The sequence below is a fragment of the Mercurialis annua genome, linkage group LG8 (assembly GCF_937616625.2).
Source record: "Mercurialis annua linkage group LG8, ddMerAnnu1.2, whole genome shotgun sequence".
Taxonomy (NCBI): Eukaryota; Viridiplantae; Streptophyta; class Magnoliopsida; order Malpighiales; family Euphorbiaceae; genus Mercurialis; species Mercurialis annua.
The window spans coordinates 28831425-28850801 of NC_065577.1; the positions used below are offsets into that span (position 1 = coordinate 28831425).

General features: G+C 35.3%; 1 protein-coding gene across 1 annotated transcript; it reads left to right on the forward strand.

Annotated features, from left to right (window-relative positions):
* Window positions 1-3221: 3221 nt before the first annotated feature.
* Window positions 3222-12826, forward strand: LOC126660455 (pentatricopeptide repeat-containing protein At5g04810, chloroplastic). Its single transcript, XM_050353979.2, has 10 exons — window positions 3222-4096; window positions 4291-4418; window positions 5004-5144; window positions 6216-6302; window positions 6809-6962; window positions 10006-10065; window positions 10231-10659; window positions 10761-11056; window positions 11161-11290; window positions 12060-12826. Exons 1-10 carry the CDS (start codon window positions 3281-3283, stop codon window positions 12603-12605), a joined length of 2787 nt encoding a protein of 928 aa, XP_050209936.1. The 5' UTR covers window positions 3222-3280; the 3' UTR covers window positions 12606-12826.
* The last annotated feature ends 6551 nt before the right edge of the window (window positions 12827-19377 follow it).

Below are 19377 nucleotides of genomic sequence, written 5' to 3' on the forward strand. Positions count from 1 at the left end.
GTTTGGGATATAATTTCTGTAATGTGTCCCACGGAGGTGAACGGCTCCGTTGTTCTTCTCCCTATCCCAGCTGAGGAGGACGCCCCTTGCTGCCCTGTAGGCTGGTTTTGGATAAAAACTTCAGTGTCTCCGTTGAAGTTGCTGGCAGAGTGCCCCTCATCTGGGTACAACTTTTGTTTTCCTTTGCCATTGTGTGCCGGAGCAAGGCTATTTCTGGTGTTTGGGGCTTGGGGTTCTCTGATGGTAAGGGCTCTGAAGGGGTTATTTTGAAGGATATGGTTGTCGGTAGTATGATGGTTCAGCTCCGTTTCTGGGATCGTTTGAAGAATGATGTTTCTTCGAGATGGAGTTTTCGTTTTCTGGTTTGGGATGGGGTTGGGTTTTTTTGGTTCAGACATTATGAGAAGGAGAAGAATGGTTGCTCGTAACCAGTGGAAATTGAATGGTTCTGGTAGCTTGAAGAGATGATGAAGGGTTCGTCGTCTCTTCCTATCGTATTTATAAGTGGCTTTCTGATTGTAATCCATATCGGGGAACTGAAAGAACAGAACAATCTTTCGTTTCAGGCCATATTTAGTACTTCCAGGACACTCGATGCCTCTCCAGATAGATGGACTTCCCGTTAAAGATAGGGCTGCTAAAGGAATACCAGAAGTTACTTAGCGTGATTGGGTTCTTTCTTCTTGGGAATTTGAGAAGGTTATAATCATTGCCATGCAGGCATGGGGGAGGAGGGAGTCTACGTATTAAATGCTGCGGCTGCTCCAGGTGAGGAGGTAATAATTAGTGCAAGCTATAATTAGATGGGGATAATGAAAAGGATAATGGTTGGGTACGAATCTAGGGGGGTAAAATAGTTTCAGACTAGAGTTAAATCAAATTAGGGAAAATATAGAGACCGTGCAAATCGAAAATTAGGTTAAGAAATTTGGGGGAGAAGAACTTTCTCGCTCTAAGCTTTCTCTCTCTAAGACTTTTTGAAAACAACATAATCATGTTTACTTTGTATTCCTACCTAGTTGGGGTACATGTTTTATGTGTGTTTTTTTTTGCAAAATCTTGTAATGCGCTTTATTTGATAATATAAGTGTGTTTTTTTGTCAATTTGTGACCTTTTATGCTTTAGATTGCTTATTGTTCCTATTAGTTTTCGTCTTTATTTTACTTTAATAATGTCTTAAACTCTTTTTGAGCTTAACAAAGGGGAAGAGATACTTGCATTTTTAAAATTTTTCTTTTTATATCTTTTAAAAGTGCAAATTTTACTAAAATGCCAAAGTTTTTAAAATCGTATTTACTTTATGCTTGTCTTAGTTTATTTGAATTTTTAGTGCATAAAGTGAGGGGGAGACAAAGTTCATTTGAACTCCCACAAACTTAGTCATTTCCGTAAATTGATTGTCAAAATTAAAAAGGGAGAGATTGTTGGACCAAGTTCTATTTGAAACCTAATTTTGAGTTTGACAATCAATTTAAAGAGCCTAGTCATGTTTATGTGTGTGTAGGAACATATAGAAACCATCCCGAGCTTTCTAGCGAGAATCAAAAAATCGAAATTACGACTAGTTTCAGTAGCTTTTTGCAAGTCTCGGGCGCTATAAGTTTGATCTCAGGCGCGATACAAAGTCAGCCAAAAACCCCTTAAGGTTTTGACCTTCATCACGGGCGCGACATATAGATCTGGGGCGCGACCTATGTGACCGTTGGAGGGCTAACGACTCTTTCTGAGCACCCTAACCAGAGGATGACACATGGCTTATATCCATTGGAAGTGTTTCTGAAGTTTGTAAATCTCGGCCGCGATGGACTAGATCTCGGGTGCGACAGACTCACTTTCAGCACCAAATTTAGATTACTTCTAGAAGACTCATGGAAAGGTTGTTGGGGTTATAAATACCCCTTCTCTACCATATTTATGTGGTTAGACACTTTATCAACAACCAAGATAATTTTCTATTTTTAAAACATTTATTGTGCATCAATTTACATTGATTGCTTTTCTTTCTGTTGCTGATTATCAATCTTTTGATTAATTATTAAGTGTTTGAAGGTTTGTGATTAGCCTTAATAAATAACTTTGTGAGTTTGAGATTATCTCTAGAAAATCTCTTTGTATTAGTTGGTGTTTTAACTTTAAAACACATATTTAGTGAATTATCAAAATCTCAATCCTTGATTGAGTAATGGAGTAGGATCGAGTTGTGATATGAATCATTCTAAATTCCGTGTGTCTTTCCTCTGCCTCTAAACCTCTTTAATTTTTAAAATACCTTATTCACCTCCTCTTAGGTAGCATTTGGGATTTCAGTAACAATAGTCTTTTTATGGTATTTTTATAGGGCAAAAATAGTGTATATATAGTGTATTTATGACATTTTTGTAGTGTTTTTATGGTGTATACCATAAAAAATACTGCAAATACACCATAAACACTGTAAATGCACCATAGATATACTAAAAAAAGGCATAAATACACTACAAATATATAGATATACCGAAGAACACAAGAAATACACTATAAATACATCAAAAATACATTATAACGTAAATATATTATAAAATCACTATAAATATATCACAAATCAATTTGTTCTTTACAAAATTAGTAGCAATAAACAAATCTATGAATAAGAGAAAGACATGATAATTATATGAATAATAGAACAATTTTATAAACAAAAAAATTATAGATTTACAATAATTTATTTAAAAAATGTTTAAATCATCACAAAAAACCAAAAATATTACACAAATCTAAAAATAATGTCGAGAAATTTATAGCGCGAACAGAAGAGACAAACTAGCGCAAACGGAAGAGATGAACGGAAAAATGACCGGAAATGACGAGAAATCCATTGAAAGTAGACGGACGGAAGCGCGAACGAAAAAGCAACTGGAAGAGACAAACTGAAAATCAAACGAAAAAGAAAAAAAAAATTGAGAGAGAAAAGGGAGAAAAAAAGACTATGTAAATATTTAATCTAAAATAAGATAAGTCTTCTGTATATAGTGGGTATTTTTATAAATAAGTTAGTAAAATATGTAGTGACGGAAATTAAGTAAAGATGTAAAATTGGTGTAAATAAGTTTTAAAAGTAGGGTATTTTGTAAATAATTCTTTTTTAATTACAATATTAATGTTTATAATTTGATTTTTTTTTTAATTTTAGTTGAAAAATAGATTTAAGTGATATGAACTCCATTTTGTAGCAATATATCACGAAGGTAGTGAAGAAGAGAGGTTTAAGTGATATGAACTCCATTGCAGTTGGAAGGGATAATGGATATTTTTTGTTTTCCCACCTCTACTCCTCCCTATCCACTTAAAAAACACCACTTCGCCACCGCCTCTTACTCCCTCGACCCACCACCACCGCCATCCTCCTCCTCTCTCCGCCGTCCCAACTCCCTCAAACCCACCACAAAACACCCCACTCCTCCTCCTCCTCCTTCTCCTCCTCCTAAAACCCTCAAAAACCCATTCAAAACCCTTCTCAATGTACCCTCTCCACCAACAACCACCCACTCTCTCTCCTCCAAACTTCGTCTCACCAGCAAACTCTCCCCCCCTCCACCACCACCACCACAACCACCGTCACCCCCACCACCTCCTCCGCCAGTCCAAACTCTCAAAACTGAGCATCAGAAACCTGAATTTCGCCAACAGGGTAAAATATTTATTGGGAACCTACCGAACTGGATAAAAAAGCATGAAATAACCGAATTCTTTAGACAGTTTGGTCCGATAAAAAATGTAATTTTGATAAAAGGGTACAATGAGAGTGAACGAAATGCTGGATTTGGGTTTGTTATCTATGATGGAACCACAGCTGAAAAATCTGCAATGAAAGCTGTGGAGTTTGATGGAATGGAGTTCCATGGCAGAGTTTTAACGGTCAAATTGGATGATGGCAACAGATTGAAAGGTAAAGCTGAGGAAAGAAGGAGATGGGTTGGTGGAGAGGATGGGGATGATTGTTATAAGTCTGAGTGGCATCAGCAAAGACAAGGGTCTAGAGAGAGTTTTCGGAGGGTTCTCGACACGCAACGGGAGAATTGGCAGGCTGTTGTTACGGCTTTCGAGAGGATTAACAAGGTATCATTGTTGATTTATGAAACCACCAGTTGTTTATAGTTTTACTTGCATCAATGTTTGTAGAATAATGATATTTTTCATGTGCATTGTGCAATGACATGGAATGTATAGTACTTGTGCTTGTACTCGGGTCATTTTAATTTCAGAATGTTGTTTTATTATATTCACTTATTGTCTTTTATGTAAATTATAAGCCTTCCAGAAGGGAGTATGGATTGATGGTGAGCTTTTATGCAAGACGAGGGGATATGCATCGTGCTCGTCAAACTTTTGAGAGCATGCGAGCAAGGGGAATAGAGCCAACGTCACATGTATACACTAGGTAAATTTCTTAAACAGCCTGTGTAGTATGTAATATAGTTAATGTCCACTTAACTGGTGATGAGCCTGCCTATTTGTTAGATAAACTAGTGTTTGTTGGAGTCTCACCTACCAGTTTAAGTTTTTGATTGAATTAGTTATTTAACATAGTATCTAAGCCTTAGTGATCGAAAAGTGTAGAGTTCAATCCTTAGAATCCCCCATTTGATTAATTTATAGCACAAGGTAGAGTAGATTTGTGCTTGTTAACGCTAACCCAATGGGTATTCGCGTGTGAGTGTATGTTAGAGATTAAAAACCAATACTGGAGTCTCAGCTACAGCTTGTGCGTGAATTAGTTATTTAACACCTATCACCAAGTTTCTTCAGCTCTTGATCATTGAGTAGGGAGGTTTTCTTTTTGAAAGTTGTTCATAACCTACTTGTCCTCTGTTCTCACTATTATTTCTAATTTTGTAACATATTTATGAGGCTGTTCCAAGTAAAAGTCGAATTAGTTTGTTTAAGTTTTCTTCCTCTTTAGTTTTAGCTATTATGCAGTTTAGATCGTCTTTTTCTCAACTATGGAATAATGGATTTCATGCAGCCTTATTCACGCTTATGCAGTTGGCAGAGACATGGAAGAAGCACTGTCCTGTGTCAGGAAAATGAAAGAAGAAGGCATTGTAATGAGCTTGGTTACCTATAGCATAATTGTAGGGGGGTTTGCTAAAATTGGCAATGCTGAGTAAGTAAAAGAACACCTACTTTTCTAGATTGCATTTGTTTTATTTGATTACTCCTCTCTCCCAAATTGATAGGCAGCTTAGAACGAACACAATTATTTAAGAAATTTTGTAAATCTATATAAAATGAGTAATTTTATAAAAATATATCACACTTACCCTTATTCAATGCAGTTTTAACTTTGTCTCTAAGTGATTTTTGCTCTGTTTCTTATGTAATATACTATAGTTAATGAGCGTGTATTTGCCATTTAATCATTTAAGTAATAAATGATTGCCTGTAATTTGGGAGAAAGAAACTTAAAATAGTGCCTATCAATTTGGGGACGGAAAGAGTGTCTTTTAGAGACCATTTTTTAAGTTATGGGTTACAGTCTATTCTCTGTCTCCTTTCAGTATGGTTTCAACTTTGGTTTGATATGTTTCATCATTGATGTGCATATATCCTTTAGCCTGTTATTATTTACGATTCCAGATGCCTACATCACTTTATGTAAAAAATTTGATTGGACTTTGCTCCTTTTAATATTCATTTTCACCAAAGCTCCTTTTGATATCAGATATTATCTAATGTGACTTGAATGCTGAAAATATTTCACTTGTAGATAAAGCGAACATGGATTAACCTAAATATTTGTGGGTATGCATGCCTTTTCTTGGGTGTATAAATTTAGAGATTGAGCTTTTGGTCAATTACTAGTTAAGTAGACCGAGTTTATATATATCTTGTGGATCAGAAACATCTAAACCGAGATAGCTATTTACAATTGCTGGACATGAGGATATTTAGATTTACTAGGTTTAACTGGTTATTGATCAAGTGATTAAGAATGGAGCTTCATTTGAAAATCGAATATGCAAAAGTTTCCATGCTTTCCTACTATTCCTAGTATGGATGGTAAGATAAATACCTGCTATATCTTTAGATCTTTCATTAATTTTAATTTATTAAGGAACTTCCTTTGCAAATCCACCGACATTTCTGTTTTTTTTTTTAAATTCATTGATGAGAATGTCTTTTTGTTGTATTAAGGAGTTTCTCTGTGATCTAATATCATTACCTGTTGCTGAAGTGCTGCAGATCGCTGGTTTAAGGAGGCGAAAGATAAACATTCACAGATGAATGCCATCATTTATGGCAACATTATTTATGCTTATTGGTCAGTATTTAAAACTCGAATTTAAATCCTCAAAAGATTCACTCTATTTATGCATGTGCATGTGTTTTCAAATTCTCGGACCACATTGACAGTCAATTATGTTGTCAGAAACATGCAACCATGTTTTTTACAAGTAAAACGAATTTTTAAATCAGAACTTTTTCCCTTTCCTTTACGCACTCTTTATATTCAGTTCTTTATTAGGGGCTGTAGTTAGGTGCAATTTAAGTGATTTGCTGCCAATATCACTTGTCATGACTTTCAACTACAAATTTAAAGTTCTCATACTCCACAAAAACCTTGATCAGGAGTCGGTGAACTATTTAAAGGTCTTTGGTCCTTGGTTATACACATATGTGTATTTTTGAAGAGTATTCGTACTCACCTAGGCTATAACAATAATTTATGAGCTTTGTTTGCACAACCTCATGCGCTGCATACTCTATTAGTGTCTATTATTATGGCACGTATTCCTATTATTTATGTTTCTTGTTTGTCAATTGTAGTCAAACATCTAATATGGATCAAGCTGAGGCTTTGGTGAGGCAGATGGAAGAAGAAGGTATAGATGCTCCTATTGACATTTATCACACAATGATGGATGGCTATACCATGGTTGGTAATGAAGAGAAAGGCCTTACTGTTTTCGAAAGACTTAAGGTAAAGAATCAACCTGATTTGTAAACTTGTCATATGAGAGCTAATTATTGGAATAAATTTGTTTATTTGGAGTTTGTTGTAAGCATTGTGTATTCATTGACTTCTCGTATCTTGTTTGCTTTTAGTATGTCCTTTCATTGCTAAGTGCTAATAGTTTTATTTAATGATAAGAGCTACTTTTGGGAAGGAAGGGGTTATTTAAGTAAATAAAAATCTGGAGTGGAAAAGGTTCCCAGTAGTTGTTAATATCTTGACACGGAGATGAACTTTTTGATGTAACTTTTTGTATCTTTCAGAAAACCAAGCATACATTCTGAACTTGTCATTGTTTAGCATTGTGTCCGAGTACAAAATTTTATTAGTTCTCAATGTGTTCATATCAGTGTTATTAAAAGCGCTCGCCTGAGCGCCTAAAGCGCTCAGGCGAGGCGCCAAAGACTGATGGCGCCTCTAGACCTTCCAGTCGAGGCGCCTTCAGTAAGGCGAGCGCTTTATTTGCTTTAGCGCTCGCCTTGGCTCGCCTTGAAACTCTGTTACCCGGACTCGCCATTGATTTTTCTATAAGCTGTTTCAGTCGGCAATTTCAGCGGCTAGGGTTTGGAATAGAAGAAGAAGAAGAAGTGACGTGGCTGTTTAATATTTTAAATATAAAAATGGGGTTTGCAATTGAGCCTTTCTTATCTAGTATATATATACTGTTTTCTCTTATTAATATTATGGGCTTATTATGGGCTTATCTTGTTTAGTGTAATTTAACCCAAGCATATTTAATAATTAATAAAAAAGAAGATAAAAATCTAAAAAGGAATAATATAGTACACTAAAATCTAAATGGAATAACATAGTACACATTCCTATTTGATAGCCTTAATTAATACCTTAAATGGATATAATTTAGGAAGTTTAAAAGTCTTTTAGGAAGTTTAAAAGTCTGCTTAAATTTCTATTTAAGCGTTTAGGATTTATGTTTTATGACTTTTTATTAAATATATATAAAAATAAATATATTTAATATTTTTAGATATAGGCGCCTTACTTCGATAAGGCGAGCGCTTTTTTAGCGCTTTTCGCCTCGGGCGATATATGGCTATCTCGCCTTGAGGGCGCCTTGCGCCTTAAACAACATTGGTTCATATTGTCATGACTGTCTCAAAGTGCCTCTTATAGGCGGACATAAGGGATTCAATCTCTCTGCACTCATCCCGCCTTGAATAGAAAAAAGAAAACGTGGATAATAGGGTGAAAGATGGGTCAGAAGTTAGGATCATATCATTAGCCCAATCTTTACGTTTTCATTGTTGTTTCTGAATTGCTTTTTGCCAGCTGTTGACATTTTAATGTAGTCTTTGCCTTGGCATTTTAATTCCTTATTCTTGAATGAATGACGTGTGAACAATATTTGTAACTAATCTATCTTGTCCTTGAAAATTTCTTTCATTTATCTACTTTAATGTGACCATTTTTTATAAGTTTATACAATTGTTAAATGGTTCATTATTGTAATTGAAATGTTGAGATTCTTAAGATTTTGATACGTCATTAGCTGGTGTTTATTTTTACAAACTGTCAGATCTTAATCATGCATAAGTTGTTAGTATCAGGGCTTCCTTATTTTGTGTGTACTAAAAATATTGTAAGACATGAAAATTTAGCATGAAACAGATGGAAACTATAAAGATCTTACGAATATTAAAATTTGTTAAAATAAGGTATCACACCTTATATTTTTTTTTGTCCGGAATAGAGGATCTATGTTAAAATCCGACTCTCCTTACTCTCTTCAACAACTACCTGGGCTTCTCAATTTGCTTAAATATCTGGCGAAAATTATAGGAAAATGCTGTTGAAGATTCTTGTGCATTCAATGGTGTTCGATTTGGAAAATAGGAAAGTCTTTGAGAGATATTTATTTAGCAGTTGCCTCAGCTATCTTTTAAGTGGTCATTTATAACCTATAGTTCTTTATGCATTTGCTCATCTACGTGCATAACTTGTCTGATAAAATCTAGAGCTTGATATGCTAATTAATGGTATATAGAGAGAAAGAAGAGACTCAAGTGTCATCTTATCATGTGCATCAAAGTTGCTCAAGTTGTTAAATTCTCAGTGGCGCCAATTTGATCCTTATATCTCCTCTCTTTTTTCTTTCATCTGCAAGATTCATCAGTACTAGCTCACTATTTTTGTTTGACGCAACATTCTTTCCTTGAGAAATCATAATCAGATTGTATAAGTAGATGATCAGTTAGACAACAATCAAAAGATTAGGTCTGGGACCTTGGGTATCTTTATGTTAAAATGTAAGAAATGATATGATCACAAATGGACCGAAAGGTCAGTCTTCTTTCCTTTTTCCCTTGAACTTTAGTCTGTATAGATATAATCTTTGCCAGTTCCCACAGAGACCATAATGCTTTCAAAGCTGGTTCTGCTAGGATAGCCATTCAGTATGTAGCATTCACTCTTACCGCAAGCAGCCTGTTTTGCTTTTTCATATTAGTTGAAATTACACCACATTCTCTGTTGAACAGCCTTTTACATTGTGAAACTAATAAGAGATCATGAGATGCCACCACTCCACCACTTTCTTGGGGGTTTGCCTTCTAGCTTTGACAAACTTACATCTTGTGTATCTGTGTGGCATTGTTCTTGATTGCTATTGAAAACATCACCATCTTCAATGTGATAATTGAAAGTTCTCAAATTTGAATCTAAGGTATTTTTGACCTCTTTTTATGTTAAAAACATATAAACATCTATACAGCATTATCAAACTGCCTTTTGTAACATCAAAGTCTAAATGATTGACGAGTCTTAAAAACTATTTCAACCTCTGTATTAAATTGATGCTAAGATTATTGTTAAGATCTCCGAGTGTTGCTACTATTTCCTTGGTTATTTGAAAGAAGTTTGTCCATGTTTTCAAAACAATATGGGTTGGTACAAATAAGAACTGTGATATAACATTAATATGGTGTCAATAGGACATCTTGTTTTTCTAATTATTTATTTCCTTCATGTTTAAATTCTATATATGGAGCAGGAATGTGGATTTGCACCCTCAGTTGTCAGCTATGGATGTCTCATCAATCTTTATACCAAGGTATGAATTTTATCATTTCCCACAGTTGCGTGAATCAGGTGTGAGAGAGAGATTCCTATTTAACAATGATGGTCCGACACTTAAATATTGCAGCTCTACTAGGTTTATTTCCTTAGTATTGCTGATTGGAAGCTGGATTGAGAAATTGTGCTTTCACATATTTAGGTTGGTAAAGTCTCCAAAGCCCTGGAAGTTAGCACAAAGATGGAAGCAGCTGGCATAAAACACAACATGAAGACTTACTCCATGTTGATCAATGGTTTCTTGAAGTTAAAAGATTGGGCCAATGCATTTGCAATTTTTGAAGATGTTATCAAGGATGGGTTAAAGCCTGACGTGGTGCTCTATAATAACATAATTAAAGCGTTCTGTGGCATGAAAAATATGGATCGTGCCATATGTATGGTGAAGGAAATGCAGAAGGAAAGGCATAGGCCTACTTCCCGTACATTTATGCCCATTATTCATGGATTTGCACGGGCTGGAGAAATGAGAAGAGCTCTAGAAGTTTTTGATATGATGAGGAGGAGTGGATGTATTCCCACCGTGCACACTTTCAATGCTTTGATTCTTGGCTTGGTGGAGAAGCGCCAGGTAATTTATGCTTTACTTCTTGGTTTTTAATCTCCCTTTCTTCATGGTACGTTTAGGTAGCGATTCTTCATTTTTTAACTCTGTTCTTGTGTATATTGTAGATGGAGAAAGCTGTTGAAATATTAGATGAAATGGCATTGGCAGGAGTAAATCCAAATGAACATACATACACCAACATCATGCATGGATATGCAGCACTGGGTGATACTGGAAAAGCTTTTGAGTATTTCACGAAACTAAGAAATGATGGCCTGGAGCTTGATGTATACACATATGAAGCACTGTTGAAGGCATGCTGCAAGTCGGGCAGAATGCAAAGTGCTTTAGCAGTAACAAAAGAAATGAGTGCTCAAAAAATTCCAAGAAACACTTTTGTTTATAACATTTTAATTGACGGGTAAGCATTTTTTGACTTCTAGAGTCAGTTTATGCGTTTATAACATTCTAAGTGATTTGTAAGCCTTGTCCGATCCTATAATAACTGTTAATTATCCAATGTAGATGGGCTCGAAGAGGTGATGTTTGGGAGGCTGCTGACCTTATGCAACAAATGAGACAAGAAGGAGTTCAACCTGATATTCATACTTACACATCATTTATAAATGCTTGTTGCAAAGCTGGTGACATGCTGGTACGTTTGGCTGTTCCATGTGTTTTATTTTAGTCCTAATAGATACGAACCCTAAATCTTTTTGATTCTTTTCAAATCTAAATTTTTTAATATTGGTAATTTTACCTGAATTTTAAAGATTGACCGTAATTCTAGTACAATTTCAACAATTTGTTAATTAACATGTGATATGATGCATTAAAAAAGTAATTTTTGTAAAAATCATGTGTAGAACTACGAAAATACAATGAAACTTTAAAAATATGCATATATAAAATTCTTTAAATTATCATTAAAAATCCTAAAAAGCAAGACATGTCAAATTAAAGAATTAGTGAAATTAGAACAAATTACTCTTATTTTTTTAAAATTGAGTTAAAATTGCCAAAATTAGAAGTTAGGTTAGATTTGCAAGAAGACGTAAATGTTGATTTTTTTGGGGACAATTAGGCCTTCATTATAACACTTGCTGTAAGGAGTTATTGCACTACGAAACTAATTGCAATATATTTCATCATTGTTTTTCAAAGAAGATTTTCTAAACATTCGCGATCCACCATTGTTCTGAAACAATAGCTCAAAATTATGCAACTATTCACATATTACACTTCATTCTTTCCTTTTCAAGTAAGTCTATATATAAAATTCTGGATTCTTCTTTAACTTCTAAATGGAATGAGGTTTTTTATTTGAAAATCAAAAACCAAAGCGAGTGTTTACCAATACTTAAGGAGTTGTATTTAACCCTCTCGAATGTGTTTGTGTATTATGAATTTTGCAATATGTGCAGAGAGCTGCAAAAGTCATGGAGGAAATGAAAGGTTCTGAGGTGAAGCCAAATGTTAAAACCTACACTACACTGATACATGGGTGGGCGCGTGCATCTCTTCCAGAAAAGGCGTTGGGGTGCTTTGAAGAAATGAAAATGGCAGGATTGAAGCCTGATAAGGCTGTATACCATTGCTTGATGACAGCATTTCTCTCCCGGGCCACTGTTACGGAAGCATATGTTCGCTCTGCTATTCTTAACATTTCTAAAGAAATGGTAGAATCTGAGTTGATTGTTGATATGGGGACGGCAGTTCACTGGTCCAAGTGCTTACGCAAGATTGAGAGAACAGGTGGGGAGCTTACGGAAGCTTTGCAGAAGACATTTCCTCCTGATTGGAACATGCGCCACAGTGTTGATGCAGATCCCGAGTCATATAGCGATGATGAGCTTGGCAGTGATGGTGAGGACGGCATGCATTGTGGCGGAACTGATGTTGTCGTTGAAGATGACATTGATAATGACAATGATGAAGATGATTATTTTAACCGAAGACTGTTGGCGTAAACTTATAAACTGCTGTGATTCTTGCCATTTGATGTTTCCACCGAGCATAGCAGGTGGTTTTGCTATCAGGTTGAGCATACTATTTTTACCCCTTCATAGTTGTTTTCCGTAGAAATTGTCAGCTTAATATGTTTTGCAATTGAAAGTATGAGCAAATGGCTAATTGTATAAAATTTGTATTATTTATAAAGTGATAGCAAATCTTAGTTTGCTTATTTAAATTTATGAAATCTACCTACTAGCTAAGTTATATTAAATTTATTTTAATTAGAAGTTTTAAGAATGCAACATGAAGTTTGGTGGTTAGGATTAATTATTGCTAACTTTTTTTTTTTGATAATTGGGGAAGGAGCGCTTGTGGGAGGAATCGAACTCACGACCTAACAGTTTGCTGCCTAGCGTTTATACCATTTGAGCTACAGCTAATTGGTATTATTGCTAACTTTTTGAGTTCTATATAAAAAAGGCCGAACACAATCTTAGGTCTAAATCTCACGCTTTTTTTGACCGTAGGTTCTGCTACGATCTTCTTTGTGTACGTTCTTGAGGTTTCAACTTTTGTTGCTCTTCTCTAAAAACATTCATGTGCCTTTGACGCATGCGTTTCTATGTTCTTATAAACGAAAGAGGGAATTTTTATGATAATTTGTGGTACCAGAAATCGTGGTTGACTTCTATGGCTCCTAAACGATTATGGCCGCTCCTCCCTTCTCCAAACATAATATTGTTAAGTAAGATAGTTGTAATTTTCTAGTTTTCTTATATAATTGTAATAATCCGGAATTTTAAAGGATAAAATATTTTCATGTGTCTAATATTTTATTAGACGGGAGCAGATAAATTAAATTTAAAGATAAATTTAATTTATAAGCGTCCCTAAAAGTATATTGTGGCAATTTCAAATTTAAATTTTGGAAATTCAATTTGGATATATATATAGTTAACAGGGATAATATAAACTTATAAATTGAGTGTAGAATAATTCATAAGTTCCATGTGAATATTTTTGGTGTCAATATTCGCGAAATATTTTAAAAAGATTATCGTGCAAATTTGATAAAATTTGATAGTAGAAATTTTATCAAGCGCGGTCAATGCGGGCCTAATAAATCGAAAATGATTTATTAAAAATAAAATATAAACCGGATGAGAATAAAATTATATTTTTATTCTTTTTATATTTTATTAAATTTTTGGATAAATTTTCATGAAATTCGGAAGTCGTTTCAGTTCGAGGGACAGACGACTAATTAAGAAGTTGGTTTAAAGTACATGATTGAGCTAGCACTAAAGAGCACTTTAACCATTAATATATATATATATATATATATATATATGTTACATATAATGGTTACAGAAAACCATTTCTTTCATTTTGAATGAAAGAATAGAGCAGCTTTGCTCTCAGAGGCGACGTGAACTTAGGGTTTCCGATCGATCCATCAGTTTCTTGATTCTAACTCCGTTTCTTCGACGATTACTCAAGTAATCAAGGAATTAAATCCGTATTAAACGTTTATTTTAATGTATTTTGAAAATATATTCGTTTATAAACGGTTACCGTATGCAATCGAACGTATACGTATTGTTTTTACGTTTCGAACGTGAATATGGATATATTGGATTGTGTATATATGTTAGGAGCGGAAAAACGGGGTTGGAATACGTCAAAACGCCTCGGGAATCGAGTTTCCCCGGGGCTGTGCACGTTGGTGTACAGACGTGCACATATGGTGCACGAACGTGCACCAATCTGAAGGTGCACGAATATGCACCATCCAGGGTGCACGACCGTCCACGATCGTGCACGATCGTGCACCATCCAAGGTGCACGAACTTGCACCAGGCCGACACTGAAGGAGGGGGGGGGTTCTTTTAGGGCTTTTTGCCCTATCCGTTTGACGTAGTTTCGTCGAACTAAATCGTTTAAAAACGATAACTTCTTTTGAAAGAAAGTAAAACGAGTCTTTAAACCTAAGTTAAAGACTTTTAAAATGAGATTTTAAAAGTAAAGTTAAACGTTTATAAAGGACTTTAAAAGAGTTAAAGTCGACGTTTAACCGGTTTAAAAGATTTAGCAAACGATGTTGCTAAGTAATTAGTATTCGACTATAAATTATTTTGGCAATCAAGTCGATACTAGTAAATGATTTTAGTTAGGTATTGCTATACCTAAAAGGACTTCTAGAGTGAAGTCTAGACGTTTTCTTGAAGTGAAAATGGTTTATATGGTTTTTAAAAAATAACGAGACCATAAGTGTTATGTGTTATGTGAATTAAATGTTTTGTCTGGAGCTAGGTTTTAGGACCTAGATTTTTATACGAAAAGTAGGTATTGATGTTTGGATTGCGTGTTTTGTATGTTTGATCTGACTAGCTGTCCAGCAGTCAGACCAGGACTAAGGGGAGTCTGTCACACATACGAATGTGCTAAGCAGTAACTTACCATTACTGTGAGTTTACGTGTTTACTTTTGGATATCACTATTCAATTATTCTAAATCCATAAATCGCAGTAGTATAAACTAGCCAAGGGAGATCCATTAGAACGAGCTACCTATTGGGCGGCAATAGGGTTGCGTGATCACCGACACCGATTCTAGATGTACTTCTGTTGAGGTATAGAGGTATGTCTGTTGTGTTAAGTCATTGGAAAAGTAAATGCCCCCACTCCACAGGTAAACCCTGAGACGACAGTAATACAGTTACAGTCGCGGGTCAAACTGCAACGGCAGTTTCATGATTACCGTCCAGGTACTAGAGATACAGAAATGGACGGAAGTGACTCAGGTCACGGCCCTTAGTCTGTAGTCTATAAGCTCGTAATGAGAATGTGTCTGTTAGGACAATTTTGGACTAGGGTTTCAGATGGATCGATAAATTGGTAATATTATATATATTATGTGATTTTTGTATTTAGTTGTAAACTGTTTACTCACTCAGAAATATTTATATTTCTGACCATGTTGTTGTTTCCCATTTTCAAGAAACGAGCTTTAAGGTCAGTCGAGCTTCCACATTCCTACATCAGGGGAGCTCTTTTTCTGTGTTGTACATAGGATTTTGTACTCTTAGTGTGCTGCAATAGTATAAGTGTAATGTCCCAGCAACTGTGCCACTAGTCCTTTGTTTATATACTCCGATAGGATCTAGTGCAAGTGTGTATACCTTTTGGGGGGCTGCTTAGTGGCATATTGTATCTAGTTACCGAGTCGGCCTTGTATGTTTTTGTGATGGTAAAAAATAGTACGTTTTATATATGCCGGCTATGTGTAACCGGTCTGCTGTGTATTTTAATATGTTTAATACCACCGTTGCGAGACGCAAAGGTGTTCGCTTTATTTTATTAAACATATTAACTGTGGCGTGTGGTTCGAAACGGGGCTGCCTATGTGTTAAGGCAAGCGAGTTATAAGTCCCTGGTTTCCAGTACCTATCACGCCAGGTTTTCAGAAGGAAGCTAGGGTTGAGATAACGATAACCAAATTTTTCTTATATGTATATTTTCTGAAATCGTGTTACGTTAAAAGAGAAAAGTTTTAACGGTATTTTCTGAAAACGGATCGTACGCGAGGTGCGATTTTTTAATAATATTTGCGAAACATTTCTAGAGGTTCTAGGCTTGCTACGGGTTTCGGAACAACCATTCCCATTCCCTAGCGCCGGTCGTGACTTGGATTAGGGTGCAATTCGGGTCGTGACAAAGGTGGTATCAGACCAACGTTTTAAGTACTCGACAATTCGAAATATTGTTTCTGATACTGTTAGTTGTGTTAGGAATTGTAGGGATTCTTTGTACATTATTGCAGCAACATAGGACTCGAGTCATGTCTTGATCAGTTTTCAGTTGTTAAAAACATTCAGCTATAAGTATAAATCCGTATACCTGTGTAGTGTATATGTTGATGTTTTTTTCCGGAACATATGAGATGTTTCCGTGTTTGAAACGCGACACTAACGAGGGAACATGTGAGATGTTCCTGTGTTCGAGGCGCGCTATTAGAGTAGTATGCTATGGTCAGATCAATTGACCGGTATTCAAGGAAGTTGATTATGTTCGAATTCAGAACAAAGCGAGGATTCTAGAAGAATCGTTTGTTTGAGAAAATAGTTAGAATTTCTCTGAACTATATGTGTGATTGCTATGTGCTTTGTTTTATGTGTTTATAAGGTGCTACATGTTATATGAAAAAAAGTGTTTTTCTATAATTGAGATAACGGCTACTCGCGTTATGGCTACATGTGTTTCAGCATGTCTGGGCCTAGTAGACCTCAGCTATATGTTGTGCCTTATACACATTATTTGCCAATCAGCTTGTTATGCATAACTTGTCTGTACCATTAAAAGCTGGGAGACTCCGCTTTTGTTTATGATATGGATAAGGAGATAGATGCTATTAGATCAGAGGATCTAGAAGGATATGTGGGGGATCAAGATAGTTCTGATGACAATGACGAATCATAATCTGATTCTATAGCCACCTCAGCCTATAAAAGGTTTAAGCTGGAGAAGTACTTAGCAGAGGTGAGCCATCTGAGGAATATTTAGAAAAGGATGGGTCATTCTCAAAGTCAAAAGTGGAGAATGTGTATGCTAATGAGGAGCAAGAGGAACAAAGTTTGAATAGGCGAAGGCACTATGTGAGTAGGATCACAAGAGAGGATCTATTAGTGGAAGCCTATGTTATAGAATTCACTAGGATAAGTGAAGAGGTTCCAAAATTGATGAAAGATGGAGTAGAGGTTGGTGAGAGATTTGCTAGAGGCTTGGATCTAGAGTTCGAAGAGCTGCTGGTGGAGCAATCTGACTCAGGATGTATTTGGCTGGACAAGGCAGGCAGATTGAGCAGTGATTGGTGAGTAAACCATACACCACCGTAGCCATTCTACTATATCAAACCTGACGAGCCTACCTATATATTCCCAGAATTAGTAGTTGAAGCTGAGTGGACCAACCCTTACCTTGCTCAGCGAGGGGAAAAAGGAAAACTTGTGCGCCGATGTGGACAAGGAAAAGTTCCGATGATTCGAGAGGCACTACCGCCTCGATAATCATCCTCAGGTATCATTTAGATATGCGTCTTATGTTTAAGTTAAGTACGTTTATGTGTTTTAGTATGAGATACTAAAACGAGAAAACATAAACTACATATAGAGAATATCATTAAACAAGAACACACATATAAATGAATAATAATTGTTAATAAACAGCCTGACGATGAATAATAACATAAAAGATGAATGTTAAATAAGGAAAAATAAAGCCTAATGCGAGAATTAGGAAAACCTTGAAATGACACAGAGACGTAGTTTTAAAGAAACTTATTAAAGTTTTGTTATACAGTTTGAATGTATAATTATGCTCAGATGCATTAAAGGTGCATGTTGCGAATATTCACTATAGAAGAAGCATACTTGAATTTATATATATATATATATATATATATATATATATACATAAAATGATTTTAATTAGGGCATGCATCATATATATTGATATATCAGTATATCAGTGAAAAGTGAATTGAAATAGAAACTCCTTGGGGATGAGAGATGTCATCACCATGAAGCACAATTGTATAAAAAAGGTTTTGAACCGTGAATTTGAGAATTCACAATTTGTTCAAAAAGTGAAATTTAAAAAGGCATGCAGGCAGAAAAAATTATAATTGTCTCAGATGAGATAAACTGTATTTGTCTTATAAATTGTATTTGTATTTGTTAAGCGTCAGTGTACGCGAGACAAAATTCTATTTGTTCAAATGAAAAATCTATGATAGTGACAAGGTAGATGGGAATATGGGATAGAGAATAACAGTTTTTATTGTAAGAATAAATAATAAAGACCTAGATTCTAATGTTTCATTCTGAGACATTAGAGATTAATGGAAGTACGGGGAAGAATAGATTAAGTAAGAATCTACATTCTTACTCAGGAATAGACTGATAAAAGTCTAGTGATGGACTTTTATGGTAAAGAAAGTTCAAGGATAGACAATAGAAGATTGTCACGATTAAGACAAGAGAGTAGGATCTAATTGAACACGACTCAGTTTGTTTGACTTCAAGTAGTTATAAGTGAACAAAGTCATATGCACGTGTTTAATTAAACGAATTGGAGATCAGTCCTACAGACAGAGCAGATGTCAGTAATGGACATATCTCTTGAATCCATACGAGTGATTAGATAAACCATAATTCATAAGTCTGAGAGGAGTAAACCTCAGCACCTAAATAACTAACAACAACGAAACATCTAAAATAAAGATGGTGAAAGGAAGTGTAAATATTCTCAGAAACGAGTAGGTACACTACTAGTTCTGATATGAGTAAAGAGTAGTAATGAATATGTTAACGACTGACGGAGTTGTTAAGTCGTGTTAACAAATATTCATTAAGAGAATGATTAACAAATCATATAACGAATAAATAATATACCTGAAACAGTATATCAAACCTTGAACCAACATTAGATAAAGATGTTATCAAGGTGTGATGGAGATGAAGATAATGAATTGACGGAGCTAGTTTCAGATATTTTCTGGAAACTAACAAGGGATAGTAAAACCCTAATAACGTGCGATCGAACCGTTAGATAGGTTTGATAATGAAAAAATGATGGTCCCAAGACGGTTATCTAACTTTTAACTGTCACGATCGTTGAACGAAGCGTTAGAAGATGCTCGATGATGGAGATGTAGTCGTGGAACTTGCGTGAATTTTGGCAGTGAGCCAAAAGTGCAAGTGACAAAGATGAGAAGTATAAACTTTAA